General features: G+C 33.9%; 1 protein-coding gene across 1 annotated transcript; it reads right to left on the bottom strand.

The window, feature by feature from the left end:
• Positions 1 to 3,707: 3,707 nt before the first annotated feature.
• On the bottom strand, positions 3,708 to 7,012 carry LOC132546313 (aquaporin-11-like). The gene is made up of 3 exons (XM_060210038.1): positions 6,932 to 7,012; positions 4,408 to 5,050; positions 3,708 to 4,137 (listed from the first exon to the last, which is right to left on the bottom strand). The coding sequence occupies exons 1-3, from the start codon at positions 6,932 to 6,934 to the stop codon at positions 3,809 to 3,811; spliced, it is 975 nt and encodes a 324-aa protein (XP_060066021.1). The 5' UTR covers positions 6,935 to 7,012; the 3' UTR covers positions 3,708 to 3,808.
• Between the last annotated feature and the right edge of the window lie 7,823 nt (positions 7,013 to 14,835).

Raw genomic sequence — 14,835 nt, forward strand, 5'->3', positions numbered from 1 at the left:
TCTCTTCTTTCCCTTCCTCAACGAAACAAAATTCACATCAAATCACTTATTTTCCCTTCCTCAATGAAACAAAATTCACATCAAATCACTTCTTTCCCTTCAACGAAACAAAATTCACATCAAATCTCTTCTTTCCCTTCCTCAACGAAACAAAATTCACATCAAATCTCTTCTTTCCCTTCAACGAAACAAAATTCACATCAAATCTCTTCTTTCCCTTCCTCAACGAAACAAAATTCACATCAAATCACTTCTTTCCCTTCAACGAAACAAAATTCACATCAAATCTCTTCTTTCCCTTCCTCAACGAAACAAAATTCACATCAAATCACTTCTTTCCCTTCAACGAAACAAAATTCACATCAAATCTCTTCTTTCCCTTCCTCAACGAAACAAAATTCACATCAAATCACTTCTTTCCCTTCAACGAAACAAAATTCACATCAAATCTCTTCTTTCCCTTCCTCAACGAAACAAAAAGTTCACATCAAATCACTTCTTTCCCTTCAACGAAACAAAATTCACATCAAATCTCTTCTTTCCCTTCCTCAACAAAACAAAATTCACATCAAATCACTTCTTTCCCTTCAACGAAACAAAATTCACATCAAATCTCTTCTTTCCCTTCCTCAACGAAACAAAATTCACATCAAATCACTTCTTTCCCTTCAACGAAACAAAATTCACATCAAATCTCTTCTTTCCCTTCCTCAACAAAACAAAATTCACATCAAATCACTTCTTTCCCTTCCTCAACGAAACAAAATTCACATCAAATCTCTTCTTTCCCTTCCTCAACAAAACAAAATTCACAACAAATCACTTCTTTCCCTTCCTCAACGAAACAAAATTCACATCCTCATGCATACCATGTATACAACTTCACATGCGAAGGGAAGCAACTCCGCTAATTCCGCATCTTTTGTTTACAATGCCTTGACTTGACAAAATTCTGAAAGTTTCTTGCAGACTTATCTGATTCATGAAATTACAAAAAACAAATTCTAATAAGCATGCCCAACTTTTCACACATCATCATGCTCATCTCTATAACAGAACTTCATTTAACTACACTGTAAGAATGATTGTCTTCTTTGTAAAATGGACTCTCCCAAACACATTTTGATAAAAATGTTTACCTTATAACATAGACTGTTCCAAATACATCTTAATAAAAATGTCTTCCTTATAACATATAACATAGACTCTTCCAAACACATTTTTTATAAAACAAAAAGTCTCCCTTATAAGATCAACCCTTCAAAGCACACGTGAATAAAAACTATCTATCAACATTTTAAAGCATTGTACATCTACCATTAATTATTGCAAGTTTGTATATCTTTACCTACAACCATAGTACTAAATGCCAATCCTTACATCTTCAGTAAAGAAATAACTAAAAGCACTCTTTGTAGAGTGACATATACAGTCTATATAAGCACCTCTTGAAAATACAGAAAACAGGAGAGCTAGTATCTAGCACCACCTAGTGAGCACCACACAAAGTATATCTATCTCTTACTACAATTCTAAAAGTGCTTTTGACATATTATTTTCTTCAAAAGCATACCAGGGTATTACCGAGATATTTACTGTCCTAATATCAAAACAAATTCACTTCTACCCAGTATTTATACATAGCATTGGCAATTAATTTGTCTCAAGATTGAGAATCATATACAAATCAAATTATACATACATGTAATTACAGTATTGTCATAGCCTGAGAAAGGATGAGTAAGGAAGTATGTTCTTAACAAGACATCCCAGTGGGATCTTGACGCCAACCTTTGTTTGATCTTTTCTAGTTCTTTAAAAGCTGGATGTTTTTCTGATGTGACAAAATCAAAAAGACACAACTACGGACTAAGGGAAATCTACACAGGAAATTTTAGGAAGATCCATCCTGCGCTTCTCAAGAAATCATGACATCAAAATCTGTTCAGTGGCGTACAGACAAACGGGCAAACAGTTGGATGAAGACGTAGGGCGATTTAAGTAACCCACACATCATCTGGTGATGGTGGGCTAAAAATGAAATTGTTACAAATTCACATAAACTATTACATGAACAGTATAAATGAGCACAAAATGACAAAAAAAATGAAAAAAAAATCCTGGTATACAAATGTATTTCAATAACTAAAATGTATGAAAATCTGAGTAATCATAAAAGTTATAGCTGTAACATGGAAATTTTCGCGAGGGTTAAAGTTGCGACTTCTATGGGTAAACTCTACGCATGTGGGTTATATTTGCCATCATTTTTTTATATTTTTTCGTCTACAAAGTTTAAGCACATCATTACATATTACGCATAGAAGAAATTTTCGCAATCTAACAACCTTTGCATAATTAGCATAAATTACCCCCTCACGTAAATTTCCACATTTACAGGAGATGGTCCATGTTCCCATAATGTATAAATTGTACATATGTTTGTAGATTATTTTGATTACAAAATATAGACATGTTTTCTTACTCAGTAATTTGTACGTAACATATATAAAATACCTACTATCTATATACTTAACAAGTACTGTACATATAGGTGAGCGACTTTGATTAGTTGATTGCAGGTCTGTAAGTCACTGAGCTGCTATCATTGGTAGTTGTCCTATAGTATTGCAGACAATATGGGACTCATATAACAAGCTTTGATTGTAAAAAAAAAAATAATAATAATAACAATAATAAATGGAATTTAGGATTTTGAGACATGTTTCTAGTAAGAAAAGATACAAAATGATAAAAGAGAGGTATTTTTAAGTTTCTGACGAAGTTGTGTTGAAACTTCACTATAGCCATTGGTCAGTCTATCATTTGGCTTAAAACAGAAGTTTGGTGTTAAAATTGTACTGACTATGAACAAATGTGCAGTCTCTCCGTGTAATAGTTATTACATATAACACTTCATGGTAAACCCACTGTTTTGCGTATTTCTGTATATCAAACATTGGTATCCATGCCTCATACAGGGATGCAACACACATACCCCCCTGAATGTTACGAACTTTAAACTATTTCAAGATTTTAAACAGTGGTAATTCATTTTCAGCTTTTATAGTAAACAAATCAAAGACAAATTTTTAAACAGAAGAAACTAGTGCTAAAATTATACAGTTTATACAATGTATAAAATAAATGACATCAGAACAACAACACAAGTTTATTTGATTACAAGATGATCATATTAAAACACTTTCAACATACCATGACATTAAACATGTGCTCTATAACATCAATTCAATTAAAATATAACTGTGAATTAACAACAACACTCACTTAAAGTGAACCTGTTTAAAAAACAATTATCATAAAAATCAACAACATAACATATCTTTGGTCCTGTTACAATCTCCTGATTAATACTTCTGAATTATCAAAAACAACATATGATTAAACATGGCATGGTATAATGCTGATTAAATATATTGATGCTTTGATTTGGGATGCAGACTTAACACCTGAGTACAGTAAGATTCTGTACTATACAGGTTGTGTCGTGAAATCCTTACCTAATGAGTTGGTCCAGAAAGATATGACCCGTACATCTGATACGTAAGGGACATAAATATAGAAAAAAGACATACCCTGAAATTGAAAAAAAAATGAAACAAGACTTAGAATATCAACAACATCTAGCACCTGTGCTAGCACCACCAGAACAAAATATCTGCACTGAAATCTTGTAAGCTCCCTGTGCCTTATATATAACATCTTTTTACAGTAAAATTAATTTTTGGACTAAACAGTTTTGCATATTTAGAGAATAGATGGTGACATCTTCAACCCATCCAACAAGCTAATACCATCTCTTCTTCCTTCTTCGGACCTGTTTCCTGGAACTCTCTGTTGATGTCTTGGACATTCTACCATTGGTGCCGTTTTGTTTACTCCAACCATTCTTGTTAATACCAGACCTGTCGACATCAAACTTCTTCGATGTTTGACTTTGCAGGTTAGATAAATCGGGAATTTTCACAATTTTGTTGAGTTGGAGGGCAAGGAAACAGCCAGTGAATGGACCTACCCAGTACACAAACAGGTGTTCCCATCTCTCTGTACCGTCACAGCCAAAGGTCAGACCAGATGCCATGGCTGGGTGCATGTACATACCAGTGAAATTCACTCCTAAAACAAAAATTTAAAAAGAAAACAAATTAAACAACAGAGAGATTTCAGACAAGCTTGATGCTAAAATGTTACTTCTTCCACAAGGAACAATATATAGAGTACATGTATAATGAATTGTATTTTTTTCAATAAAAGATAAAAGCATTTCTATATCACTTCTTACTTATCTATAAACAAAAAAACCAGAATACTTATAGAGTATATATCAGACACGTTACAACACAGGTTCCACACATTATACCGTTGAAAACATTTAATGCTGCTTACCTAAATTTACCAAGATACTGCAATTTATGACCTTGAGCAACAAGTCGATGAATTTGACCTTGATCAGGGTCTGCTGTTTCAGCCAGCCATCGAAAGTCACGCCAAGCATTTCCACCGAAAATCCTGCGGCCAGTGTTGTCTTCATATCAGAGTAGCATCTCTCATCAGTAAGAGCAGAAGCGAAAGATTCGTGGAAATCAAGCATGTAAATGTATCTTCCGAGAATGAAAGATGCCATCCCAGCCAGGATCTGTACTGGTATATGTGTTATCATAGTCCATAAAGACGTTGTTCCTTGTAAAAAGCCCATCCAGTATCCTAGTGGCGACCCAGTCCCTTTAGAGAAAACATTCACAGAAATTATAACTAAAGGCACTATTGCAGACATATACCCTACACCACCATATGCCTGTCGTATGACGATGTGACCGAATGGATAAGCACAGAAGGCCATTGTGGTGAAGAAGTCAAATGCATAGCTGCGTAGTGGTGAGGGAAGGAGACTGGAGAGCTGGTACATGAGGTAGCAAAACACCATTATCAGTAAATAAATGGAGACTGTGGCCAGTATTGGATGGAAGTGTAAAAAGTCTGGTGTGTCACCCATGACAACCGTCCACATATCACGCCATGTCATCACAGCCTGCAAATATATACAGAGTAAGTTAACATGCCATCTACACAATCATCAACATTATCATCCAATGCCCTGAAAATGAAATTCTCCACTAAAATAATTTTTTATTATATGGACGCTGAAGTTTTTCTGAATACTTGATGTCTTGAGTTTGTTCAGAAATAAGTAAAACACTTCATTCAGAATTCCCAACAATTGCTATAGAATCAATACAATTTTCCAACTGACTTAGGCTACAATTGTAAACTGACACCGTATGATTTCTATTACTTTTCATCAGCAAGATCTTATTCCGTTTTCTTCTTCTTTCCCATCTGTCGCAGAAACAACTTAAGCACAACAAAAGGCCAGGGTAAACTTACACATGAAATAGGAGGAGGATAGACCATGAATTTCTCAAGAAATAAAAATTATAAACTACAAATGTCAAAAATTATTTTGTTCTCATGGTATCTAGACAGGTTCTTTTAACTACATGGCTGTGTTGTTCATACAAGTCAAATGACATGTTTCTATACTGAGTAAGCACTTTTGAGGTATCAATTATAATTCTGGCTTCCAAGCTACAAAATTCCAGTAAGTAAGAGTTTTAAAAGCCTGACACACGAAGATCTGACTGATGTTCCTGTGACTAGTTCCATATAATACTGGCAAGTTCATTACTACTTAAACTAATATGAGTTCATAATGAATTAATTTTCTCAATGAGAACAAAGATTGAGGTTCGATTGCTGTGTCTTTACATTAAGATAACTAGCTATACAAACATCTGTTACAGAGTATGATTCATCATATCCTTTAGGGTAATGTTGTCAAGAAATCCAATTTGTAAAATCAATATTTAAGATCATCACATTATTAGTTTCCCTCAGTGAAAAATTCATTAGTACCAACTGTTACATATGAAATCTGTACTACAGTCTATGTACATGTGCAGAAGTTGCGAGTACAAGACGCCTTACTAGCTTCTGCTAGTGGGAGTATCCCTTTAGTTGAGCGATATTGTGTCCGGCTTGAGACCGAAGGGTCACAAGTTCGAACCCCAGTGGTGGAAGGGTGTTTTTCATTACACCGTCCTATTACACATGCATTCATGAACAACATTTCCTACATCAGAAGCTTCAACTGTAGGTCAACTCTTGTCAAGCTTAACACTTGATCATTTCAAACAAACCATCATATGTGTTTTAGATTTTTCAAACGATTACATCTGAACTAAAAAGTAATTCTAGTTTCACAAATATTCCTTCTTGTTAAATTTTATAATCTAAGAAAGCAATCCATTATCCTAATGTCCTTTACCATTGATTAAAAGCTGTTCTCTGAAGCTATCAGGTGTGAAAAATTTAGAAATCATCCACATCAGTCTATACTTTAACGGAAATACCAAACATGGAAACATTACATTAATTATTATACAACAAGTATAGCTGCCAGTTTTTACAACACTTATTTTACAGTGAATCTTAATTCCAATCTTTATTAAGACTTTTAACAGTGTCTCCATTGGTGCTTGATTTCATCTTGCTATATTATTATTATGTGGATCCAATTGATAAAAATGCCAAAAACCAGCCCTTCAGCTTATACTTAAGTGTGGTTTATAGCCCAGGACTTTTGGTATGTATACAACAAGCTCAAACATGTTACATCTTAATATAAATTCAACGATGAAAATTTTTAAATGATTCATTTGACAACATCTATTTTCAAATTAAATTGTTTATTTATGACGTATATGAAATTTGATGTTTTTGTATCGCAATCAAAACTCCACACTGTAACAAATTTATTTTTCAATGTAGACACAATCATAAAACATACCAAGTACATATAAATGTTTGAAGTGTAACTTGTTGGTACATTGTACCATGATTGGATAATTACCATGATTAGATGAATGAAGAAATATGTCCAGTCAATGCGTCCTCCTCACCTCATTCTGTACAGCATCAACACAATATCCTCTGAAATATGTGAATTATTTTGGATAAACAGGTGGACTATTCAAAACTGCACTGCTCACCATCACATCCTAATCAATCAGGCTGATTATTAAGGCCTGTATTGCTCACCCTATACACACACATACGTACTTCTGTTTAATATAAAGTACAACCCTTCAACTTATTATTTTATACAAGACAAATGACGAAATCCATAAGATGTTGTACAGAGAGATTGTTTTCCTAATTTTAACTGAAGATATAAATTGTACACTTGTATAGTTAAGACGTTTAATTAAATACCATGTAGCTATATATACCTCAAAACAAAGAAATCTTCACTACTGTCTATTCTAGAATCCAGCCAACACAACAGTCTCTCCTTCAGACAAACCCAAACAAGCTAAGATTCCTACAAATTCTCTTTCTATCCCTACACAATCATTCATTCGAACTCTCGTCTACTAATTATCATTTCCTCAGAAACCGTAGACTTTTTTCAAAAATGCTATTCAGGTAACATACATATCTGTCACCAACTTCAACAATTCTGCCTCGTAAGCTTCATGTACTGTATACACTTATATAGTTTAAAAAAAAAAACATTAACATAAACATTTTTTTATAGCACAGGTCTAAAATCATTAATTGTGACAGAAGTCTTATCTCTTAAGAAGATTTTAAGTTTTAGTAACTTGTCTGGACCTGAAATTTCATTCTTTTACCAGTAAATATATGTACAATCAGTCATAACATAATGACATGCTAATTTAAATGAGGTCATTACCTAACTAAATATCAAACAAAGAGGCCCAGTGGGTTAGCTTGACAAGTCTCTAAGACAACATTTTATTGTCTATGTAGATATATATATAAATGCTTTTTTTTACGTCCTTTGAAACTGGTTTTTATTTTTCACATTTGTAGGAGTTTTTTTTTCCTATGATTAGAACATTTTATTTGTTTACCCTCACACAGGTATATACAACATACAATACAAGACACAACTTTCAGTCACACTACCTCACATCCTAGGCTGAACAGATTTTTACTGTAAATGAACAAAGGGTTCTACAGATCTCTTTTAAGATTTATGGAAAATACAGTATTCAGCTGAACCTCAGATAATTATGAGGTCTGATTTTCATTAATGCAGGTATTTGACATTAACTTGTGCTGATTAATTGCTACTGATTGCTAGTCTAGATAGATTTGATGGTAGTCTCCATCGTCAATGCAATGTTACTAGTTTACTATGACATGTAGATATATAATTTTTCAGTAAAATATCATTTCCTGATATCTATCTTTAACACTTTCTATAAATGTCACCTTTTACACACTGTTTGTAAATGGTATGTTTTACAACCACCACATAATCAGATTTTGTATTTGATATTTTCACCTAGAAAATAATCTAAATTTCTTAATGTAACCCTGGTAAATACAATGTACCAGCTGCAATGAATCTCATCTAGAGAGAACCTTGCCCCTGTGAGTCAGATGTCCCAGGTTACAATCCTGGTTAGCAGCCATTGTAAAAAAGACCTCCTTTACATTGGTTCCAAGTACAGACTCGGGGAAATTAAGGAAATTATACTGAATTATACTAGAGTTTTCTCCATTATAGGTATATACTGTTAGGCTTAATAAATCTTCTTGTTAAGTTGATAAGTTATGCATGTAATTAGTATGAATGTTACCTAGAGCTCAAGTACCAGATTCATATCCTTGCAAAATAATTGAAATAAATAACAAAAAGCCCACGAGTCTAAATGGTTACCTGGCTAATTCCAACCAAAATTCAACCATAACATTTGTAAGTTACATCAAATTCGTTCTATTATTGAACTCATCAGAGATCTTATTGGCACAAGGGTGTATGACAAGTTTCATCAAAATCTGTTCATATTTAGTTATCCATGAACATTTATACTCAAGTTATTTTGTTCACAAAAAAGTTAACAAACAATGACAAACGAAGAATGATCACCACATGTCACCATGACATTGGTCACATGTGTATTCATGTAATTACCTCTTACATGAATATACATTTGATCTATTTTCATAATAAAAAATATGCTGAAATCAATACATTATGTCAGGCATTAATAATTCTTATTGATATCCGCTGATTATAATTCAAATATGATTATTTTTTATTTTACATTTACAAAATGGTTGTAAAATTTGTTTGTACTGTAGACCTAAATCTATATGCATACTGTATCCATAATTCACTTGTATTTCACGTAATTTAGGGATGGAGACAACTTGATGCGATGCATGATAGATCTGTAACTAGCCACGTCTGTAAACCACACCAATGCACTAAGTTTATCCGTACACGAGTGTCATGAATGTACGCTGACATTTAAACAAGGGCCCTGTTACAGCTGATAATGTGTATGTATATATATATTGACATGGGAGACCAATGTACTAATGGGCCGTATCTAAAAAGTTAGACTCAATGTCCAAATTCACTCCGAATCGTTCGATCACATTTTCACAAATGTACATTTATTGTCTAGTATAAACTTTATAATTCAATACATAACACTACGATTTTGGTATCTTTCCTTACCATTCCAATCACCTGTTCTCCTTCTTAACCCCTTTCAAAACACGATCGTCTGAATCCCCGTAGTGCTTGATAAATCTGCGCGGAGCAAAAAAAATGAAATGTACGGTGTCGTTGAAATGTGTGAGTCTTTTCGTCAATATGCTTACCGTTATTTCACATAGATATTCCCAAACAGATGTATTTCATTATTTATAATCATCCTTTCTAAATTGTTTTCAAAAAAAAATCCAGCAAATTACGGTACTTCGTTATCCGGCCTTTACTGGTTCCCAGGAATAAAAGTCTGTGTCATATATATGCTTCCTCGCTTACATCCGCTCCATTATGCAAAGCGCCCAAGTGATCCTGATCACAAACAGCTGCACCGTGCCTGACTGGGACCAGCATAGATATCGGACCGGTACTGAATGGAACCGTATAACGATAGATAACTCGTGTGGACTTAGGCAAGAATTCGTACGATTTTCAATGTATGTACCTGATAATATACTTGTAAGGGTAACGCTATATATTTTATTACATTTCAACGTACTAATGCAAAAAGAGCTTTACTCCTTGACGATGTCAAATCATTTGAAAATTAAATCGAATTCTTTCTCGTGTTAGATATGCTAAAATCTAATATCTTTTATTTTCCGATAATTTCATCGTATTTACACAGAAGCAAGTGTTTGATCAACAAAGAATAATTATGAGATAGAAATCGAGTGCTTTCTCGTGTTGTCGTTTACGGAGATGGTCCCAGTCAAACCCGGTGTGGCATTTTCATTTGTGACCGTTTTCAGTTGTGACTTTGTTGGTATAGCGTACGGACCTGACTGATTTTGATAGAACAAAACCTATAATTAGACGTCACACCTGAGAAGAAAAAAAGTTCATCCCCAGTTTCATTGGTATTACATGGCGGTTTATATATCTTTCTTGTTTAATATTTAAAATATGCGAGCTAATTTGAAGTCTAAAACGCACTAAATTCTTTTTGACGCCAACGAAGAAATTTTGATTGTAGTTAAAGTATTGCGAAATAAACGTGATAAAGTCGATGCTCAATATTTTCATAAATATATAGAATGGAAGTTCTTATAATACAGCCGGTAGAAGATTCAAGTATGGCGTTTCAGTGACTACACGATCACACCCATAAGGCAAATGCTGGCCGTAATGGGTTACATTCTTTGTGAATCTTGCGTGTGCATCTATAACCAAGTGCTAAACAAACCGTAGCCGAATTGACTACAGTACATTGTTATCACCATGTGTATTTTTGGGTTTATAATCTCTTTCGTCGCAATATTTTCAACCTTAGCGTACATAGGAATTTATAGCACAGTCGAAAAACTCGGCAGGTTCCGTATCATCTCGTACACTATGTACGTCGGTCATAGTACGCTCCACACTGGTCATTTGTTCGATGAAGGTGATGGTGCAGTCATCGAAACGTCACACTCGTAATTTTTCACTGGTTGTCTTAAAAGAACTTATATTCTAATACACAATGTGTATACTTAACATGGCCCTTACACCATGTATAATTGTACCCTCTGTTGGAAAACAGAGTCAATTAGGGGGTATTGTGTCAGCTGGCGACTTCAACAATAGAACGGGTAATCAACCTGATTATACTGTACATCAAATTGCACATTGTACTGTTCAGGATCATATCTCAAACCGCAAAGAAAGAAGAATATAGAATAACGAGAATTCGTTCCACATTGTGTAATAATAACACATTGAATTGTGTGAACTCTATTGGGTGTATAGTTCCAGTTAAGAATTGAAAGATATTCAGAAACAACTCGCTGCCCATCTGCGAAAAGCCATGTTTGCATGTCACGTGTTACGTGAACTTTGGTATGCGTGTATCGCACTTGGTGTAGAAAAAGAACATATGATTTTTTGCAACAGATAATATGCTATATTGTAAATAGCGTCGCTCAACCTTGGAATTATAAGAAAGCATAGAATGGGCGTTCCTTAAATTATATTTAAAGTTGCATTGTTTCAAATTGTGAAGAATTTCTTATAAACTGGTGTGGTAATAGAAACGTCTTTATCTAGGCCAACAGTGAGAGATACGACTTAAACCATTCAGGATTTGGTGGTATATGGTCGAAACCAAAAGTAAAATATGTTGGTGATAAAACAAAGAATTTCTGATCAAGGTAAACAATCTATTCTAGCTTCTATAGATATCTCGCCTAAATACTCTCTGTTGGTACAATACTTTTGAAAAAGATTATTGAGAAAATCCCCTTGTTTATAAGGCTGTTCAGTTGTTAATTGCACAAAATATTAATTAACTATTTGCGTTAGGGAAATCAAGTTTTGAACAAAAAAAATACACACATATATATCAGCATAGTCATAATTCAAAACTCAAATTCAGTAACACTAAGGCAAAATATGAACAAAAGAAATATTTTACATGGCGACTCTTGAAAAATGTGAATCTTGGTTAATCCAAGTAATTAATGTCACGTTCTCAAATGAAAACACGGTTTATAACAACGGAACCAACAAGCAAACTAACGAGCATCAAACACGTCCAGTTTCATATCGCACATATAAATAGAATGATAGATCTCAATCTGAAGATAATCTGAAGATCTAGTGATTGGAAACCATTTGAGAATTAAAAGATTGATGTTAAGATTAAATTTCTAATCTAAAACAATCAACGATTTAATTGTTTCATCAGATTTTAAAATGACCCATGACGAAACAAAATAGAAACAATGTCGTGAGAGTTTCTATTTCACGTAATTTCCCTTTTCTATTAAAAAAAAAAGAAAAAAAAAAGATCTCAACTGAGGTTTCGATCCAAGCACCTTTGGAGTCGTGAGCGGAGAGCTTACTACTGTGCTATCGTTACGTTACATATGATAAAGTGAAAATTTAGGAATCTTATCAAGTATGTAGTTTACTCCATTTTGTGTTTGTGTGGAATCCAAAACAAGTGTCAAGAAAAACATAGATGACAATGATGTGGTCAGTACATTAATGACTGATTATGCTAAAATGCCAAAAATTCAAATATTTCCATATCAACAAGCACTAAACCCCTATTCTTACGCTAAAAATCACCAAAATAATATACATTACATAAGTCTGATCTTTTATTGAGGAAATAAAGTATCTATTCGCTTGTTTTTTTTTCTGTTAGTGTATGTTAAATGTCGTACGACAGATAACCTGTTTTACACTGTAAGATGACGCCAGCAGTTTGTGTTTCACATTATCTATGAGTAACTTATGATAGAAAAGTTCATCTTGGAATCAAACAATGATTACTGGTTAGTCATATATCATTCAATGAAAAAAAACAAGTTCATTGTAACATTTTACTGCGTTGCGATCATAAAACCTTGAAAAAAGTGAAAAGGTAATAGGTAAGTCCGCTTTTCTCGATATTCCAATCACCAACAAATTAAAATCGAATTCATCTAGTCTGTGTTGATTACTTACATAATAAGTATATCCTGATCAAGCGTAAATCGAAAATATCGGGAAAATTTAATTTGCATATTTAAATAACTCATTTAAATATGTTGTCAAATTTGGACATAGAGACGTTTAAAAGTCTCCTTTTTTAAAAGCAAAGACACGCCTACCATCCTCCCTTTGGTACATTTCTTATATTGGTGTCATGACGTCGTCTATGTGGCTTTAGAGTCATTTGCATACATAGTGCTGTTTCACTTAAAATTCAATGCAACGAAAAAAATCAAACTGTTAGGAGGTATTCATATTTAAAATAACCAACTACGAAGCAATATTTTCGCAAAAAAACTGAAATATGGTGAGATTTTGAAGCTATTATTCTCTGGTGTTGCGGATCTCTTTCACATACGTTCTACATACGTTACCCATCCCGTGATACATAATGATAGCATGTAAAAACAATGACATAAAATCAGTTAAACGGAGTTGAAGATCGAAATTCATTACAACAATTTACAAAATGTAATGCCCGACATGAGTTCACTGTCTGATTTCATTGCTATTCTGAAATGAGTGCATTTAAAATGAATAGATTTGAAACACCGCGAGTAAGATTTGTCTTGTTGTATATATACAGAATACAAGAGCGTATTAACACGTCTTCAAGAAGAAGCCAAATGTGATTTTCCTGTCAAGCATGGGTTATCGCATGAACAAAGCTCCATAAAATAGTGCTCCGCTTGTGCCCATTCCTAATCGCTTCTTTAAATGTGGTCGTACCATATGCGGTACGGTATACTGAGGTTTTGTACACAGTGCCTTTTTTTGTGAATACACGTTAACCGTGTCTTTATTTCATGGTATTTATGAATGAATTTCCGTTATTGTCTATGCAAAAAGTTTATCTATTTGAAGATGTGTGATTACAAAAGGTTCTGTCTTTAATTCGTTTATTTAACTTTTTATCAATTGTTGTAAATTGCATCCTGTCGATATAATGTATGATCTAGGGTCCCTTAGTATAAAGTTTATATAACTCAGATTGATCTATATAGACATGTTTGATATAACCTCGAGAGAAAGGTGATCATGACAGGTACTTGTAGACTTCTCGGACAGTGGTAGAAAGTCGGTATGTATCCATGTATCCAGTTTCGAACAAAATATAATAACGCAATTTATATCAAATGATATCTTATGTGGAGAGAGAGAGAGAGAGAGAGAGAGAGAGAGAGAGAGAGAGAGAGAGAGAGAGAGAGAGAGAGAGAGAGAGAGAGAGAGAGAGAGAGAGAGAGAGAGGGGGGGGGGGGTGTGATGGGGTGGGGGAAGGTGGTAGATCATTATATGCTATAGATCTAAGCATATGAATACCATTGAAACAACAGTGTTTGAAGTGACTTCAAATTTTTGCAGATGCAAATGGATTTAAATTCACAAACAAAACCAGTTTGTATTCATTTTTTTCAATTGCGGAAACAGCATGACGATCCAAATATTCTTTGTGGTGTACCCATGCCAGTTGTTGAGCAAACGACATTCGTAAGTGTAACATTCGACAGGGAAAGTATCGGCCATTCCACATATAAAATACCTTAAAACACTGAACATTCTAAAGATGGCTGGGGAGCTGCTAGAAAAGTTTTGCTAGGACTTTATAGAGCTTTTATTAGATCAAAATTAGATTACGGTTCCATTGTGCATGAATCTGCTAGGCCTTTATTTCTCAAATTATTACACACTGTTCATCACCAGGGTCCGAGGCTCGCTATGTAGAGGCTAAGGAACCATCACTATACAGCCGTCGGAATAAATTT

Source organism: Ylistrum balloti, unplaced genomic scaffold (assembly GCF_031769215.1).
Source record: "Ylistrum balloti isolate Yb309-2 unplaced genomic scaffold, AGI_CSIRO_Ybal_v1 Utg369882, whole genome shotgun sequence".
NCBI classification, from domain to species: domain Eukaryota; kingdom Metazoa; phylum Mollusca; class Bivalvia; order Pectinida; family Pectinidae; genus Ylistrum; species Ylistrum balloti.